The sequence below is a fragment of the Sander lucioperca genome, chromosome 14, assembly GCF_008315115.2.
Source record: "Sander lucioperca isolate FBNREF2018 chromosome 14, SLUC_FBN_1.2, whole genome shotgun sequence".
Lineage (NCBI taxonomy): Eukaryota > Metazoa > Chordata > Actinopteri > Perciformes > Percidae > Sander > Sander lucioperca.
The window spans coordinates 9185120-9204499 of NC_050186.1; the positions used below are offsets into that span (position 1 = coordinate 9185120).

General features: G+C 42.8%; 1 protein-coding gene across 5 annotated transcripts in view; it reads left to right on the top strand.

Moving 5' to 3' along the window:
• The window catches only part of LOC116041786 (transcription factor 7-like 1-B), a 34563-nt gene extending 17186 nt beyond the window's left edge, over nt 1-17377 (top strand). For all 5 annotated transcript variants that reach the window (XM_035991821.1, XM_031287840.2, XM_031287841.2 and 2 more), the window contains exons 5-13: nt 2277-2354; nt 7427-7544; nt 9089-9161; nt 9256-9330; nt 11256-11372; nt 14110-14269; nt 14825-14932; nt 15037-15085; nt 16360-17377. In XM_035991821.1, the coding sequence (XP_035847714.1) occupies nt 2277-2354; nt 7427-7544; nt 9089-9161; nt 9256-9330; nt 11256-11372; nt 14110-14269; nt 14825-14932; nt 15037-15085; nt 16360-16952 (1371 nt within the window). In that variant the 3' untranslated portion in view covers nt 16953-17377. The remainder of the gene's footprint in view (nt 1-2276; nt 2355-7426; nt 7545-9088; nt 9162-9255; nt 9331-11255; nt 11373-14109; nt 14270-14824; nt 14933-15036; nt 15086-16359) is intronic.
• Nucleotides 17378-19380: the final 2003 nt, after the last annotated feature.

The window sequence follows — 19380 nt, forward strand, 5'->3', positions numbered from 1 at the left end:
AACAATGTAGCTATGGCTGAACTTTGGCCTACTTTAGCATATAAACATTAGCTCACTAAGAACCTTTGAACCACAATCCCAAACTGGCAGTTTGGGATTTCTGTGTACTGAATTGTTTACCTAAAGTAAACTTCTTTGACTTCTATGAACATCCTGTGTTTTTTTTTTTTTTTTTTTACATTTTTTTAAATTAAATTTTTCAAAGATTATACTTTAAAAAAATCCCAATATATCGCCTTACGCACAATATCGAAATATATTGAATCGTGACTCATGTATCATGATACGTATCGTATCGCCAGATTCTTGCCAATACACAGCCGTGTGTGTGTGTGTGTGTGTGTGTGTGTGTGTGTGTGTGTGTGTGTGTGTGTGTGTGTGTGTGTGTGTGTGTGTGTGTGTGTGTGTGTGTGTGTGTGTGTGTGTTTTGCGGGCTTTCTGTCTCCTAACCCAAGCTGAGATGGCTTTTCTCAGGCTTTAGAAAACTCCGCCACAGAAGACATGTTTCAGATACTGGGTACTTTTTACTCAACGAGTAGACTTATTAGAGCTCCAAAGATGAATTGATCACTTGTCAACTATTACACTAGTCATTTTTTTAGTTAATAGACAAAACAACCAATTGGATTAATCGAGAAAATAATCAACAGATTCACCGACAATAAAAATAAGGGTTAGTTGCCCTTGGTGACCCTTTTTAAAAGGCAGCCTCCACTGTATTCTGGTAATAACGGTTCTTATCATCCTGGTTATATGAGGTTAAGATTGGAGTACTAAAAGATAAGAACACGTCACTTGTTAGTCAGGAGGAGATTTTGTACTCCGTCTGTTGGATTCTCTCCTCTCTTTGGGGGTCAAAGGCCACATTTGTGAGTCTGTTGACGTCACTCACAGTTGAATGAGCACCAAAGGCCTCTGTTTTCTTCCTGTGTCTTTTGGTGGGAGGTCTCCCAGTTTCAGACTGCTCGGACAACAGTGGGACCCCGGTGGTTTGGGGGGGTGGGGGTGGGGGTGGGGCCAAGGCAAATGCTTTGGACTCTGTTCTTTGTCTAACTGAAGACCCAGAGCGCGCTCACACACACACACACACACACACACACACACAAACTCTCACTCACACACATTGTCTGAACAAGCACACACACACACACACACACTGTCTGAACAAGCACACACACACACACACACACACACACACACACACACATACACACTGTCTGAGCATACACACACACACACACACAATCTGAGCACGCACACACACACTCTCACACTCACACACACTCTCTGAGCATTCACACACACACACACACACACACACATTGTCTGAGCAAGCACACACACACTGATCATGCACACACACACACACACACACACACACACACACACACACACACACTCACACACACTCACACACACACACACACACACACACACACACACACAGTCTGAGCAAGCACACACGCACATACACTGTCTGAGCATGCACACACCATTCACACACACACACACACACACACACCATTCAGCTTGAGTTTTTCGAGGTGCACTTGAACGCAGCGTTGCGTCCCGTGGGTGTTGTTTCTCCGGCAGTGTCCACAGTGTCTCAAAGGTCAACTAGTCTCCTCTGTGTCTTTAGCTGCAGACTGTTGCACGTCCCGCTGTTGGAATCCTTTCCAAAGAAATGCAGCCACACATCAGACAGGTTTAGCTGTCAGCATTTTAACCGTAACGGTAGGCTAACGTTACCTGCTGCCAAGTGTAGTGCTAACTAGCGTGACATGCAGCGATACGTTCGGTAGCCTTTAACATCTGTTTCAGAGCATCAGTGGGCAGCGCTGGCATTTCAGAGGCACCGAAATCAGCCTTGTCATTCGGTCCAGTAGAGACCGGTCGTTTAGGAAACAGGCTTTGATACCCAACTGTAATACGCACAACAGAGTTCTTCTCCATAACTTCTTTTTCTCCTGTGTAAGTCGTGCGTTCCTGCTCGTTTAAGTGTGTTATGGGAGTGTACGTGTGTCTGTGGGTCTGAACGGCAGAAAGAATGTAAACATGAGGCAGATGACCAGCGTTGAACTGCGTTATCTCACCTGTTATCAGAGGTGCGGATATGTGGCTCAGCAGTAACATCCTGCACACAAAGACTCCCCCCCACCTCCCAGTGTCGTGTGTGAAGATGTACTCTCTGCTATCATTGTTTCTTTACACGCATGAGAGATGATGTTGGTTTATGAAGTGAGTGAGTGTGTAAAGTTCTCCGTCTCTGTCCACAGTACCTGCCGTTTCAGTGGCCTCTGCTCGACGTCCCGGGACGAGCATCAATCAGAGACTCTGCTACGCCGACACACCTGGTGAGACAGACGCACACACACACACACACACACACACACACACACACACACACACACACACACACACACACACATACACAGATGCACACACAGACGCACTCGCACAGATGCACTCACACACACACACACACACACACACACACACACACACACAAACACAGACGCACGCACAGACGCGCACACAAACACACAGTCGCGCGCGCACAGATGCACGCACACACACAGATGCACACACAGACACACAGATGCACACACAGATGCACACACAGACGCGCGCACACACACACAAGCACACACAGTCGCCCGATCACAAACACACACACACAGTCACGTGCATACACACACACACACACACACACACACACACAGTGCAGCACATAGTAGGATTTGTAGCAACTGACAATCTGCTGATTATCTTCTCAGTATTAGTTTGTTTTGCCCGCCCAACATGTCTTTAACCCAAATATATTTATTTTAATATCACACAAGACAACAAAAACCTGCAAATTTTAATATTTGAGAAGCTGAAACCAGAAACGTTTTGGCATTTTTGGTTAAAATTTTTTTCTCCATTATAAATAAAAGACTGAATCGATGTTCAAAGCAGTTGCCAGTTAATTTGGTGTCGATCGACTCCTCAGTGAATTGACTAATCGTTTCCGTTCTAGAGGAAATATTTCTGTCTTCATCCGTGTTTCAATCGTTCATATCGCACAGCCCTGATACGCAACACTCGAATGAGTTGTCCGTGAGTCCAAATGAATGAAAGAAATCTATTCCATTGGTAGGAGAAGTTACGAGAACACACTTCATTGTTTGAGTCTGCAGTGTCTTTTGTCTTCTCTGTCTCCGATGTGCTTATAATAGTTAACTGGCTTCTCCAGCAGCTTATCACCTCAGCTGTTGCGTACGTGTGTGACCTCAGCACACACAAAGAGCATGATCCGACCTGCCCTATCACTGTGTAACACGGGGATGTGTCACAACTGACCTCAGTCACGCAAACATGACAGATTAGGTCAGTGGTGCTCAAACTTTTTTCAATAATGTTCCCCCTTTGAATTGTGTTTTTAAGCCAAGTACCCCCTGACCAGCGATAGATTTACCAAACAGCCATGTCACTGAAAAACATTTAAATGCTGATGGAAAAAGGCGACAAAAAGAAGGAAGTAAGGCAAGAATAGGTGGAAATGGTATCAAAAACATAGAAAACAGCAACAAAAACTTTGTAAAAAGCGACAGACTGTAGACAGTAGAAAGAAGGTAGACAAACTTCAAAAAAGTGACAAAAACCTTGAAGAAGGCGGAATTGATTTTTGAAAAACGACAAAAACTTTGACAAACTTGGAGAAAAAAAGAAGACAGTAGAAAAATGGAAGGAAGGAAGGAAGGGAGGGAGGAAGGAAGGAAGGAAAGCAGGGAGGGAGGAAGGAAGGAAGGAAAGCAGGGAGGGAGGAAGGAAGGAAGGGAGGAAGGAAGGGTGGGAGGAAGAGAGGAAGGAAGGGTGGGAGGGAGGGAGGAAGGAAGAGAGGGAGGGAGGAAGGGAGGGAGGGAGGAAGAGAGGGAGGAAGGAAGGAAGGGAGGAAGGAAGGAAAGAAGGAAGGAAGGAAGGGTGGGAGGAAGAGAGGAAGGAAGGGTGGGAGGGAGGGAGGGAGGAAGGGAGGGAGGGAGGGAGGGAGGGAGGAAGGAAGGAAGGGTGGGAGGGAGGGAGGAAAGAAGGGAGGAAGGAAGAGAGGGAGGGAGGAAAGAAGGGAGGAAGGAAGAGAGGGAGGGAGGGAGGAAGGAAGGAAGGAAGGGAGGGAGGGAGGGAGGGAGGAAGGAAGGAAGGGAGGGAGGAAGAGAGGGAGGAAGGGAGGAAGGAAGGGAGGGAGGAAGGAAGGAAGGAAGGGAGGGAACGAGGGAGGGTGGGATGGAGGAAGGGAGGAAGGAAGGCAAAAACAGGTCCAAAACAGTGACAAAAAGCGACAAAAAAATTAAATTTAAATGACAAACTTCAAAAACAGCAACAAAAACATAGAAAACCTGCTCCCATACCCCCTGCAGTCCTCCAGAGTCCCCCTCGGGGTACACGGACCCCCATTTGAGAACCACTGGATTAGAGGGCTGCAGGTCCCAACACTCAGAGTGTAGGAGTTTACATGTGACCTGCTTATCTGTGTCTACACGTCTCTCAGACTAGGGCTGCAACTAACGATTATTATCATAGTCATCAAAAAGTTATTGATACTGCATTTTGGCAATGTCTGCTTTTCCATAGATAAATATCTGATTTAATTTGTAATACCACCTCACCTTTTGTAGTAACGGCCCAGTGGCTCAGCATTACAGTAAGTTTTCTCAGAATTGTTGCTGTCTTTCTGGTTAAAGAAATTCAGTGTTTCCTCTATCAGGATGGTCCAAAATGATGTTAAAATAGCACAGTAGACCGTTAAAAAAAAGAAACTACGTTAAAATGGTGCCACTCCTAAAGCTATGATCCTAGGATCGCCCCCGATTTCCGCTCAAGTGAAAAAAAAAAGTGAAAAAATTTGATTTGTTTATATAATAACATCAATCTGACACCTTTTCGTTCTTAGTTCTCTGAAGGTATGAAGGCTTTAACTGGAACACGTAAAAAATAATACAATAAAAGCTAAGAGTGCAAAAACAATATTAACTTAACATATCTGAAAAGGAATAGGAAGAAGGATAACTGTATTTAATCCTACCCCTTCTCCACTACTCATTAATGATCATCAGAAAAATGTGGATCAGTGTTTCCCAAAGCCTAAGAGGACGTCCTCAAATGTCTTGCTTTGTCCAAAACTCAAAAGATATTCAGTTTCCTGTCACAGAGGAGAGAAGAAACTAGAAGATATTCACATTTAACAAGCTGACATCAGAGAAATCTTATTTTTTTTTAATAAAAAAATGAACGTACGTCAAAATAGTTGGCGATTAATTTAATAGTTGACAACTAATTGATTCATCGTTGCACCTCTATCTCAGACCCTCCACCGTATTTTGGTAGAGCTTCTTACTTATTTTTAATTGCAAAAAGCTTGAACCGTCCAGACGAGGACCGGCTCCGTCAGGTCACAGGTTCTGAGTGTGATAATCTTCTCTGATCTGGGAGATAAAAGGTCTCGTGGCTCCTGAAAAGGAAGGAAGGAATGAATGTTATCAGCTGGTGTTGTGATTTCCCATCAAACACACAAACTTCCTGGAATATGTTTGCTTCCTTTTCAAAAGGAATCTGCAACGGTGACTTGACAGTGTTGCAAAAGTTTAAAAAAAAAAACTTCAATGAAACAGCCATACTTTGAATACCTCTGACCCATACTATAACTGACCCCTAACTTTGGTTCCTGAACAAGTTCTTTTGTGTTGTACGAAGGATCCCACACGGTTATTTTCTGCTGCAGCATCATAAAAAAAGAAGAAAGGGACGTAAAGACAGTATTTCACAGGCCTTTGACTCAACTCTACACCTTATAGCTCTTAAAATATGCAACAAAACTGACACATTCATATTTATTTCATTTTCCCGTCAAAATGTTTCAGTATGGGGGGGGTTTACAGCTGCTCATTCAAACTGTTGTTAAAACTAAAAGAAGGGAAACCCTGACACCTGGTGGACAGATGGTGTGTGTGTGTGTGTGTGTGTGTGTGTGTGTGTGTGTGTGTCTGTCTACGTGTGTGTGTGTGTGTCTGTTTACGTGTGTGTGTGTTTGTGTGTGTGTCTGTTTTAGGTCTGAACGATTAATTGCATTTTTGATAATATCGCGATATGTTAAAACGCGATTTCCTAATCGCAAAGGCTGCGATTTGGTCACATGACTCGCGAGAGCAAATCAGTCTGCACTCCGCAGAGAAAGCATCAACTAGCACGCTAACGCTACGCCGTACCTGGAGCTGATTTCTGTCATTCAAACAACTCTGAGTTGTAGTTTAAAACTTTTACAGACATTTTAATAAAATGAAGGGTTTTATTCTGGTTTGAGTCCATACGTGCAGGTAATGGATACAGGCACGCAGACCTGAAGGCTCGGTTGGCAACGATTAGCTCTGATTAGCTGTTAGCTCCGGTTAGCGGTTAGCTCCGTTATAAAGATATGAGTGGAGGAGCTGCCACAGAGAGGGGTAACAACCAGACTCTGATAAATGACGTTCGGGGAGCTTTCACAGCAGCGTGGCCGCGGTGTTTCAACAGTTTTATTAGTACAGTTAATCCCACGGCAAGAACACCAGCAACTAGCTAACGTAACGATAGCCTCTCTGAACAAGTACACACGGCAGCACGCAACTTCACGAGGGGGAGGGGCTGGAGGCAGCTCCTCTCTGTGCACTGTAAAAAAAATACACTGTTGTGTGTGTGTGTGTGTATATATACACTATATTTTTACTTTTTTAACTGTCTAGTGTGTAATTGTGTGTTGTTCATACTATAAAATGATTTATTGTTTGTCTTTGTTGAATAATACAGAAGACAAAGAGCTTAAAAAAAAAATCGAATCGCAATATTTGGGAAGAAAATCGCAATTAGATTATTTTCAAAAATCGTTCAGCCCTAGTCTGTTTACGTGTATGTGTCTGTGTTTACGTGTGTGTGTGTGTGTGTGTGTGTGTGTGTGTGTGTCTCTGTTTACGTGTGTGTGTGTGTGTGTGTGTGTGTGTGTGTGTGTGTCTGTTTACGTGTGTGTGTGTGTCTGTTTACGTGTGTGTGTGTGTGTCTTTCTCTGTTTACGTGTATGTGTCTCTGTTTATGTGTGTGTGTGTGTGTGTGTATGTGTGTAAAATATGCAACAAAACTGACACATTCATTTTTCATTTTATTTTCTGGACAAAATGTTTCAGTATGTGGGGGGGGGGGTGAAACTGTCAAACTGTTGTTAAAACTAAAAGAGGGGAAACCCTGACACCTGGTGGACAGATGGTGTGTGTGTGTGTGTGTGTGTGTGTCGTTTTTTTATTTACTGAAAAACAACAACAATTACTTCGTAATATCACGATTACTAAATGAAAAGTTTGAGAATAAAAACTCATGGTGTGTGTGTGTGTGTGTGTGTGTGTGTGCGTGTGCGTGCGTGCAGTCTAACAATGTGCCGGTGGTGCAGCACCCTCACATGACCCACCTCCACCCGCTGCTGTCCTACAGCCCGGAGGCCTTCTCCCCTCAGAGAGCCTCGCCGGGCTTCTCTCCAGACGCAGGTCAGTCCCGCCTCTAAACACTCTACATCTACACTGCTAACACATCGCTTTGGCTACGTTTACTATTTTAAGAAAGTTGCGTATGTTTTGAGAAAAAGTTTAATATATTTTAAGAGAAAAGTCGTACATTTTTTTTTTAGAAAGTTGGAATAATTTGAGAAAGAAAAGTTGAATATTTTGAGAGAAAAAAGTCAAATATTTTTGAAAGAATGAAGCAGAACATTTTGAGTCAGACAGTCCGCTTCCTGTTTACTCTCGGCCCGCACATGCCCAGTGTGTATTCATGGTCATGTGATTTGTGATGTCAGACGTGTTAATATGGACACAGATTAGTTCTGCTACTGGAGCTCAAACTTGTGCGTGGACGGAGATCATTTTTGTCTCAAAACGCCGCTTAACCCTTGTGTTGTCTTCCCGTAGACCGTGCAACTTTTTGTTTTTCTGGGTCAAACTTTTTTTTTGGAACGTTTTTGTCACTTTTCCCGACATTTTTGAAGCTTTTTCCATCATTTTGTCACTTTTTTTCAAATGCTATAAAATTGAATAAAACACCCAAATTCAATGAAAGTAGTGAACTGATCATTTATTTAACTCGTGACAAGCGCTGTAGGAACCATCCACTTTATTTTCTTTTGACAATTTGGTTGAAAGAAACCCAAATTTCTGATACAGAAACCTTTTGAAAATGGGTCAGATTTGATCCGAGGACAACAGGACGGTTAAAAAACGTAGCAGTTTCTACTAGAGATGCACCGATTACAACTTTCTAGGCCGATAACGATTTTCTTTGAGTTAGACCAGCTGATACCGATTTTAGCCGATTCTGATTTCATTTTTTCTAACCACTTTACAGCACACACAAATATGTATTTTCTATCTTTTCTTTAATAGAACATGTGTTGAACAGATAATGGATCACTATAAAATAGAACTATATAAATTACTCCTGGTGTGGGACATTCACACACATCTAAAGAGCAATGTTAGAACCATTTCCTTCTTTTCACATCAATATCAACTAAAGAAATGTGATTTAGGTTTTTGGTGTCGTCCCTCCACGCCCTACTTTCTCCTTGCAGGTGTTCCATATTGCAAACTTGTTATCTTCTGCACACACGCTGAAGAATTCCCAAACAGCTGACATGTTGCAGGTTAATTCACCAGGTTCCTACATGTGGAGAATAGAGCGGACACGCGCTTCACACCGCGAGCGGGTACGCGCCACACACGACGGGAAAGTTGAGAGAAAGGAGAAAGAGAGCGTGCTGTGGCGTCCGTGTGTGCGTGCGTCCTTGAGAACTGTAACTGGTATAACTTATGTTGTCAGTTAATTGGAGCGTTGACCGGCATGAAATCACCATATGTTAGACTGACCTGCCGGTCGCCGGTCATGGCCGAGCACGTGAAAACCGGTCTATCGGTGCATCTCTAGTGTAGACGTAGCCTTACTTTTAAACTCAAACATCACCCACTACCAGATCCACCTGAACAATGAAAGCTCCTGTTGTTAAAATATCAGCTGATGAATGTATCTGTGTGAACAGGAATGTCGAGGACGCCCTGCTACCCGGTCTCTCCCGGAGGCATGGCTCAGATCCCGCACCCCCTCGGATGGCTGTGAGTTAAAAACACCGTAAATGGAAACAAACGTGACCGTTGGAGACGTAGGCCCAACATTTGACTGTTTGTGTGTCTGTGTCTGTGTTTGTAGGCAGGGCCAGGCGATGTATCCCATCGCAGGAGGCTTCTCACCTGCCGCTCTGGCGATGAACGCGTCTATGTCGGGGTGAGTGATGTTTTTCCAACGCCGAATCTAGACGCCTAGATCAATCCCAAATAATTCTGAGCCATTTTCAGAAAAAAGTGCTTGTCAGCAGGGCTGCAACTAACGATTATTTTCAGAGTCGATTAATCTGTCGATTATTTTCTCGATTAATCGATTAGTTGTTTGATCTATAAAAATGTCAAAACATGGTGAAAAATGTGGATCAGTGTTTCCCAAAGCCTAAGAGGACGTCCTCAAATGTCTCGGTTTGTCCAAAACTCAAAAGATATTCAGTTTACTGTCACAGAGGAGAGAAGAAACTAGAAGATATTCACATTTAACAAGCTGGAATCAGAGAAATCTGATTTTCTTTAATAAAAAATGACTCAAACGATTAATCGATTATCAAAATAGTTGGCGATTAATTTAATAGTTGACAACTAATCGATTAATCGATTCATCGTTGCACCTCTACTTGTCAGCCATTAGTCAAAATCACATAAATCTCTAATTTTCAAAAGTTATTGATACTGCATTTTGGCAATGTCTGCTTTTCCATAGATAAATATCTGATTTAATTTGTAATACCACCTCACCTTTTGTAGTAACGGCCCAGTGGCTCAGCATTACAGTAAGTTTTCTCAGAATTGTTGCTGTCTTTCTGGTTAAAGAAATTCAGTGTTTCCTCTATCAGGATGGTCCAAAATGATGTTAAAATAGCACAGTAGACCGTTAAAAAAAAGAAACTACGTTAAAATGGTGCCAGGCACTCCTAAAGCTATGATCCTAGGATCGCCCCCGATTGCCGCTCAAGTGAAAAACTATAAAACTATATAATTACATCAGTCTGACACTTTTTCGGTCTTAGTTCTCTGAAGGTATGAAGGCTTTAACTGGAACACGTAAAAAATAATACAATAAAAGCTAAGAGTGCAAAAACAATATTAACTTAACATATCTGAAAAGGAATAGGAAGAAGGATAACTGTATTTAATCCTACCCCTTCTCCACTACTCATTAATGATCATCAGAATGGCGTCATATTTATATCATATCCTATCTAAACATATTACATAAACACATTTGCTACATATGCATACAGCCACACACAAAAAGGAAAACATACATATATACATTCAGTCACGCCGCTCGACAAAATATAGTCATACTTTCACTCACAGACAAAACTGTCTGGTTCAGTTTTTTAGAATCGTGCCATAATATTTCGTCACCTTCCTAAAATAATGGCCTATGTCATTTTTTCAGGTTTTTCAGAAAACACAAAAAACTAAACGACCTAAGTCACACGCTTGACATAGGCCTTTATACTAAAGGTGTAGAATCACATGACCTATTCAACTGAGGATGTAGGCAATTTTACTAGAGGTGACCAGCACCATGAGGAGATGATTTAGGCAAAAAAAATAATATTGGTCAAAAAATGATTTAGGCCATTATTTTAGGAAGGTGACGATTTAGAGAATAAGGTTGAACAGATTTGAAAGAAAAGTTGCTTATATTGTTAGAAAATTACAAGAACAGTCATAGTTTTATGAGGACAAAAAGGGGAAAACAAAGTAGTAATATTTAGAGAAAAGGGTTGAACATTGATGAGGAAAATGTCAACATTTCGGGACAAAACCTCAGTTTTTTGATCATAATATTTTACAGACAAAGTTTCCGGTTGAAAGTCGTAATATTTCCAAATTTTACTGTTGAAACCTCAGGTTATTTCCCCCCCCCCGCAACAGTATACCTAAGACTGTTGAAACTGCTAAATTTATTAGATCATATATTTAAAGATGAATCGACGATGGAAGTAATCGCTAGTCTCAGCCCTATGAATATGAACTCACTTTATTGATCTGGTGTTAAGCTGAAACATTTGGTGTGTGTGTGTGTGTGTGTGTGTGTGTGTGTGTGTGTGTGTGTGTTTTGGTTGGCAGCCTGATGTCGGGGAACTTCTCTCCGCGTTTGGTGCCGACCTCCCAGTCGTCCATCCCGCACCCGGCCATCGTCCCGCGGGAGGTGAAGCAGGAGCCCGCAGGCAGCAGCCAGCCGGGGTAACAACAGCTCAATTAACAGCTCAATCATTTCACTCCTATCCCTGCACTGTTCACCTTTGCACTACCACCATTACACACACTCTACCATAGCACCTTATCATGGTCATTGCATCACATGGTCAGTCCATACCAGACCTTTGTAATCACTTCACAAATTATTTCTCTGAGTGATTTTTATGTATGTGAGATATATGTGTGTGTATGTGTTTGTTGTGTTATGATTGGCTAAGCTACTGGATGCCTAAAACTTCCCTCGGGATGAATAAAGTATCTATCTCTCTCTCTATCTGTCTATCTATCTATCGTTCTCTCTCTCTCTCAACATGAAACACCCCCGAAATCACCATCACCAAACCCACCAGACTCCATGTAAATAATCAGGACTTTTAGTGTGTATAGAGCCAGCATATTTCCACCAGACTCCATGTAAATAATCAGGACTTTTAGCGTGTATAGAGCCAGCATATTTCCACCAGACTCCATGTAAATAATCAGGACTTTTAGCGTGTATAGAGCCAGCATATTTCCACCAGACTCCATGTAAATAATCAGGACTTTTAGCGTGTATAGAGCCAGCATATTTCCACCAGACTCCACGTAAATAATCAGGACTTTTAGCGTGTATAGAGCCAGCATATTTCCACCAGACTCCATGTAAATAATCAGGACTTTTAGATTTATTTTGTTTCTGTCGACTTTTATTGAAGTGTGTTTTACAATGATAAAAGTAGTGATTATTTACATGGAGTCTGGTGTAGTTTCAGGGCTGTTTCATGTCAGACCTTTTAGTTTAAAGACTAAGAGCCTTTTTGTTTAGTTATTCACATGAACACAATCTTAACATGTAGAAAACATTGTGAAGGTTAGCTTTATTTATTTGTTTAAATGGTTGCTGTGCCAGAATACGCCAGCAGAGGGCAGTGCTGTTTTAAGAGTTAGGTGTGAGTGTTGCCATCTCAACACTTACTGCCAGTTGTGCTTTGATTCTGAAGTAAAAAGTAATAGAACCACATTGTATAAATACTCTGCGACAAGTAAAAGTCCTGCATTTAAAATCTGAAAACTAACTAAAATTTTTATTTTGTTTCTGTCGACTTTGAATTAGGGATGCACCGAATCCATAGCCTAGAAATCTAGACCACCCTAGCGGCAGCAAATGTAATTTGCAGCCAGGGTCAGTCTAGCCACTCTCTGTTGGCTTGCAAGCTGGAAAAACTGCAAGCTGTTTACTTCATTAATGTGTTTACTGTGTTAATGGCCTGAGGATGGGAGGAGGATTCGGTATCCGGTTTCGGCAGAATCTTAACCAGTGGTTTTGGTATTCGGCCGGACCCCAAAAATCTGGATTCGGTGCATCCCTACTTTAAATTAAGTGTGTTTTACGATGATAAAAGTCCTGATTATTTACATGGAGTTAGGGGTGGTACGGTTCATGAAAAAACATCCGAACCGCTCGGTTCGCTTGGTTCGTCAGTCCACTGTTAACGTGCACTAACCTCTTAACTGCCGCAGTGCCCACTTTACACACCTATGTTAAAACACCTACTGGAAACGACGAGGGGGAATGAGCGTGACGAACGCAACACATGGCAGCTGATTGGACGAACGCGTCACGTGGTTCTTGTGCTCCCGAATTTCAAAACAGACTCTAACACCGTCTCGTTCTGAATACGATCTCGTATTTTACGAAAATAGTTCACTGAAACGTGTTTCTGAAAACATTTTAAGAGAGAAATAGGCCGTACAGTTGCTGAATTTGTCTGCTTTTTTTATCGACAAAGTTCAGTTTAAAAGATTTTCATCAGATTTTGAGAGGCGCCGAGCTGACCGCTCCTCAGGTGGAGTGCTGCTGCTGCAGGTCACGTCACGTGTAGAGATGTCAGGTGGAGAGATGAGGAAGACTGTAGAGATGTCAGGTGGGAGAGATGAGGAAGGCTGTAGAGATGTCAGGTGGGAGAGATGAGGAAGGCTGTAGAGATGTCAGGTGGGAGAGATGAGGAAGGCTGTAGAGATGTCAGGTGGAGAGATGAGGAAGGCTGTAGAGATGTCAGGTGGAGAGATGAGGAAGGCTGTAGAGATGTCAGGTGGGAGAGATGAGGAAGGCTGTAGAGATGTCAGGTGGAGAGATGAGGAAGGCTGTAGAGATGTCAGGTGGGAGAGATGAGGAAGACTGTAGAGATGTCAGGTGGAGAGATGAGGAAGGCTGTAGAGATGGAGGATGCTCCAGCGTCGTATATAGTCTGGTGTGTGGGAACATTTTGGATTTCATGTTACCTATGATGACAGCAGAAATCAAACAATAGATAGAACTGCCACTGTGTGCATGTATTGTGCAACATGCATTCAATATGCTAATTTTAGCTATATATCATATGCTGAAGTATATTTCTGGAGTGTTAAAGATTAAAAGAAAAAATAACAACCGTACAGAACCGAAAACTGTGACCCTAAAACCGTGATACGAACCGAACCGTGGGTTTTGTGAACCGTACCACCCCTACATGGAGTCTGGTGGAGTTTGGTGATGGTGATTTCAGGGCTGTTTCATGTTAAACTAAAAGGATGTTACTCTTTAACTAAAAGGTCTATCTCTGTAGGGATCCTTTCATAATGTTGTCACACACTTAGAATAATAATCTGAGTCTGTCAGCATTTCCCCCTTTTTACTGCATTGATGCTGCTTATCTCACTGCGTCTGTCAGCAATGGTGACACGTTGTCGTCTCTTTGTGTAGAAGGTCTGACGTCCAGCAGGAGAAAGAAGACGAGAGGAAACCGCACATCAAGAAGCCGCTGAACGCGTTCATGTTGTACATGAGGGAGGAGCGGCCCAAAGTGGTCGCTCAGTGCAAAGTTAAAGAGAGCGCCACCATCAACCAGATCCTGGGACAGAGGGTCAGTCTCTCAACGTGTGTCTGTGTGTGTGTAACTATGTGTGTGTGTGTGTGTGTGTGTGTGTGTGTGTGTGTGTGTGTGTGTGTGTGTGTGTAACTGTCTGTGTGTGTGTGTAACTGTCTGTGTGTGTGTGTGTGTGTGTAACTGTCTGTGTGTGTGTGTGTAACTGTGTCTCTGTGTGTGTTTAGCTGTGTGTGTAACTGTTTGTGTGTCTCTCTGTGTGTGTGTGTGTGTGTGTGTGTGTGTGTGTGTGTAACTGTGTGTGTAACTGTCTGTGTGTGTAACTATTTGTGTGTCTCTGTCTCTGTGTGTTTAGCTGTTTGTGTGTCTCTGTGTGTGTGTGTGTGTGTGTGTGTGTTTAACTGTTTGTCTGTGTGTGTAACTGTTTGTGTGTCTCTGTGTGTGTATGTGTTTGTGTAACTGTGTGTCTCTGTCTCTGTGTGTGTGTGTGTGTGTGTGTGTGTGTGTGTGTGTGTGTGTGTGTGTGTAACTGTGTGTGTGTGTGTGTGTGTGTGTGTTAGTTATCTGACGGTGTGATGTGTTTTGTGTCCACAGTGGCACTCTCTGTCCAAAGAGGAACAAGCCAAATATTACGAACTGGCTCGTAAAGAGAGACTCCTGCACTCCAAACTGTACCCGGGCTGGTCAGCCAGAGACAACTACGTGAGTCCCGCTGCTCGCAAACGCCGCACACCACCGCACCTTTACATCCGTCTGCGTCAGCTGATAACACACGTTTGTTTGTTTCTGTGTGTGTGTGTGTGTAGGGTAAGAAGAAGAAGAGGAAGAGGGCGAAGAGTGAAACTCAGTTCGAAGGTAAGACGATGCTGCTCGAAGACGAGATATATATATATATATATATATACACATTTTTTTTACCTTTATTTTTACAGGCAAGTCATTAAGAACTGGTTCTTATTTACAACGTCGGCCTGACAAGCACTGAGGGAAAGGGACGGAGGGCTAGATAAGAAATACATTAGAAATACATACAGTTTAGAAATTACATAAAATACAATTTGAAATACTACACAGAAACACACACTTATGACGAGATAAGTGCACACAGGTACATGGGTGAGGAAGAGAGGGAGAAACCATTCAAATATTTAGCTGGAAAAAATTATTATGTAGAGAAGCAACTGCATACAGTATGTCCGTGAACAAGGACGATATGATGGTTTTGAAGGATGAAATGGAAATTAGTTTGTCCAGTTTGAGAATCTTTTGCAGAGCGTTCGGGTCGCGAGCGGCAGCAGATTGACAAAGATGCGAGACCAGAGTAGGGTTGGGCGGTATCCAAATTTTGATACCGTCAAACCTCCTCCCTATTTTACCGCGGTATACGGTATTACCGTGACTAATTAAAAATGATGACGTAAGGCTCAGACGGCGTCACCAAACTGCTGGCTTGGTCACCGTTAGGAAACTGAATACCAAACACTAATACTGAAACAATAATAACATAACAACAACTTACAAAAAAACCCGACTTTCTCCTCCACACTGTCACGTGATGACAACCACACATAATTACATACATTATATTTAATATTTAATCCTTGTCTCCTGTATAAGTGCATTGCATTTTTTTTTTAATGACGGTATTTATGGAGAAAAGCCAGGAAAAAGCCAACTCAAAGAAATCCAGATTTCGACAATTATGTTGCTCTACCTCCTGACTTTGCGCTGTCCCCAAACGGCAAAATATGGGTTCCCTTTGAATTTGCAACCTGATTTGCATACTGTAGTTCTTCACGTTTGTAAGGATGCCCAACATGTCCATATCTACTGTGGAATTATGGAGAAAAGCCAGAAAAAAGCCAACTCAAAACAAATCCAGATTCCGACAATTATGTTCCCGTATTACCGTATTACTGCCCAACCAGAGGCAGAGTTGGTTTTGGGAATGCCATAAAGAATAGACTCCTACAGGAATGAATGTTTGGGAAAGTTGTATTTAGGAGCTATTTGTGTCAGAACAGCTGAGATAAACAATGTTTAGTTGCTGCTACAGCGGCTGTTTGAATACCTTCGCACGGCGACCGCCTTTCTGACGAGTGTGTTCTGTGTGTGTGTGTGTTCCTCAGATCCTGAACAGGACTTCCCGCTGCAGCTGAAGAGACCTCGCGTTCCTGCTGACGAGACGCCTCACACGCACGCTCCGCTCCCGCAGCAGACCGCACACACACACACGCACGCCCACTCGCACACGCAGCCCCGCTCGCACCTGTCCCAGCCGCACACCGTCTCCCACCTGACGCACACACACCTGTCCCAGGCCAGCCCGGCCTCCTCGCTGGACTCCCCGGCGACGCCGACCACGGCACTGGCGTCGCCCGGCGCTCCGGCGCCGACGCACACCGAGCACGCGCACGCCTCGGCGTACGGCGGCGGGCACACGTCGCCGTACGCCGAGCAGCTGCAGCCGCTGTCCCTCACCACCAAACCCCACCGGACGGCGCTTGCGCTGAGCCGCGGCGCGGCCGCCGCCGTCACATCCGGACCCTCCACGCCGACGTCGTCCTGCGGCACCCCGGGCTCCTCGCCCCACACGGCTCCCCCCCGGTGTTCCCCCCCGCCCCCACCCGCTCCTACCTCCGCTCACCAATCAGCGGCGAGCTCACACGGTGCCTTCACTCAGTCGCAGGCGTTCGCACGCCGAAGAACCAATCAGCTGTGAGGATCGGCTTTCACTCTGAATCATCACATCCAATGAAAACAAACAAACAGTGACATCACAGACACAGTTGGACGTGATTTGTACCTCTTTTTTAACGCTGTAAATACACTTTCTTTTTTTTTTCTTTTTTTTTTAACTTTTTTTATAGTCGTATCACGTTTTTATATTAGTATGAAAAGGACAAATAATTGGTCAATATTTGACTGCATCTATAACTTCATGAAATGTATTTTTTTGTCACTTTTTTCTAATTCCTTCCTATGAATGATCAACCTGTAATTTGAAAAGCGAGGTGTGGCACGAGGGCTTGTTTGTTCCAAATGTGTTTATTTTTATTCTTTTTTTCCACCTGGTAGTTGTTGAGTGTAACTGTGTTTCCTGGTTCCTCCTCTGTGTTAATAAATCTTCACTGAGTTCTGACACGCTGCCTGTGGGATGATGGGAGTTGTAGTTCTTCTGGAGAGCTTTGGGCTGCATGTGCATCGCGTTCAGGGTCCAAAATCAACGCTCGAAATAAACCAAGAGCCCATTTTAGGAAGTGGAAACCATCCAAATCAACTTTCTTTATCTTTCTGTCTCTTTCTTTATCTTTCTGTCTTTCTGTCCCTTTCTTTCTTTCTCTTTCTGTCTTTCTTTCTGTTTCCTTCCTTTCTCTTTCTTTCTGTCTCTGTTTTGTTTTTCTGTCTCTTCCTTTCTGTCTTTCTTTGTCTCTCTTTCTGTCTCTTTCTGTCTCTTCCTTGCTGTCTCTTTCTGTCTCTTCCTTTCTGTCTCTTTCTGTCTCTTCCTTGCTGTCCCTTTCTTTGTCTCTTTCTTTCTGTCTTTCTTTCTGTCTCTTCCTTGCTGTCTTTCTTTCTGTCCCTTTCTTTCTATCTCTTTCTTACCCTTTCTGTCTTTCTCTCTTTCTGTCTCTTTCTTTCTGTCTTTCTTGACGAGTCAATCTGAGTAAACCTAGTCCTTCCTTCTTTCTAATGTCTTTTTCCAGGTGTTTGTCACCTCTTTCTATCAGCGTTTTTATTCAACATCTTTATTCTTCCTCTTTATAGAGACTCTTTTAAAGAGTCTCTAGAGACTCTGGAAGTATTCAGATCCTTTACTGCAGTAAAAGTACTAATACCACACTGTAAACATACTCTGTTACAAGTTAAGTCCTGCGGTGATAATGTAACTTACTTAAAGGAAAATGTAGTTAAAGTAATAAACGTAAATGATCTCATTTTGGAAACTGGAAACGATCCGTCAACTTTCTCTTTCTGTCTTTCTTTCTGTCTGTCTCTTTCTTTCTGTCTGTCTTTATTTTTGTCCCTTTCTTTCTGTCTCTCTTTCTGTCTTTCTTTCTAAAAGTCTGTAAGCATCCTCAGGAAAATGTAGTTAAAGTATTAAAAGTAAAGAAGAATCCTCCCGTTGTAGAAAGAGTAAATCAGTCCCTCCAGAAAAACGCGATTATGCGATCGCATAATTCAACGCATAATCAGCCAAAGTCTGCATATTTCAAATAAGCCGCACTTTCGCCGCATAAATTGCCGATTTCCGCGCAAAATATGCGGAGCTTGCATGATTTCATAATCCCCACATTTTCGTTGCAAAAAAGTCACATATCTTAGCAGAAAGTTGAAAAATGTTGCATTTACTTCACACAAGAGCAGCCATTTACCTCTGTTGCCATGGGAATGTTATGAAGTGACGTAATTACGCAACGTGAACATCATCGAAAAGCTGCAAACCCCGCGATGAAGCCACGGTGAAACCGCAGTTTTTGCAAGTTCCCACAATTTCATCGCATAAAATTGCATAAATATCCTGCATATTCCATCGCATTTTTTAAGAAAACGTGCCGCATAATCAAGGAGTTTTGCCCAAAACAATCACAAAAAAACTCAGCATTTTTCTGGAAGGACTGGTAAAGGATCAGTTGTGTGTTGAACGGTCTGATCGTCTCAGCTGGACCTGGAGGCTGTTTGGAGCGGAGGATTAATCCACGTTTGATGCTCTAGTGAGGATTTGTGGTAGCAATGTTGAGGCAGAATTTGTCCTTATTGTTTTAACTTTGATTTAATCCTCTTGTTTCTTCACTTTGAGCTTCACCCCTCTGTAAGAAAGGTGCTTTTTAAAATAAAGTTTGTTCCTAATATTAGTATCCCTACAGCGACTCAAGCTTTACTGAGCTTTGACTGGAGCTATACTCACATTTATATCTCGTTTAATAGTTTTGTATTCTTGTGAGTGTAAAAGCAGCGTAATAATAATAATAATAATCTATGCCGGGCTGAAAGAAGCCACACTGCCTGAGTGTCTTCCATGGGCAGAACCCAATATCTGTTCCTAAATGTGTAGGCCTACATAGAGTTCTACTATGGAGGACAGAAAGGGTATTTCTTTTGTGCTCTTTATTATAAAAAATAGTATCAATGGGCTCCTTAGCAAAAAGACA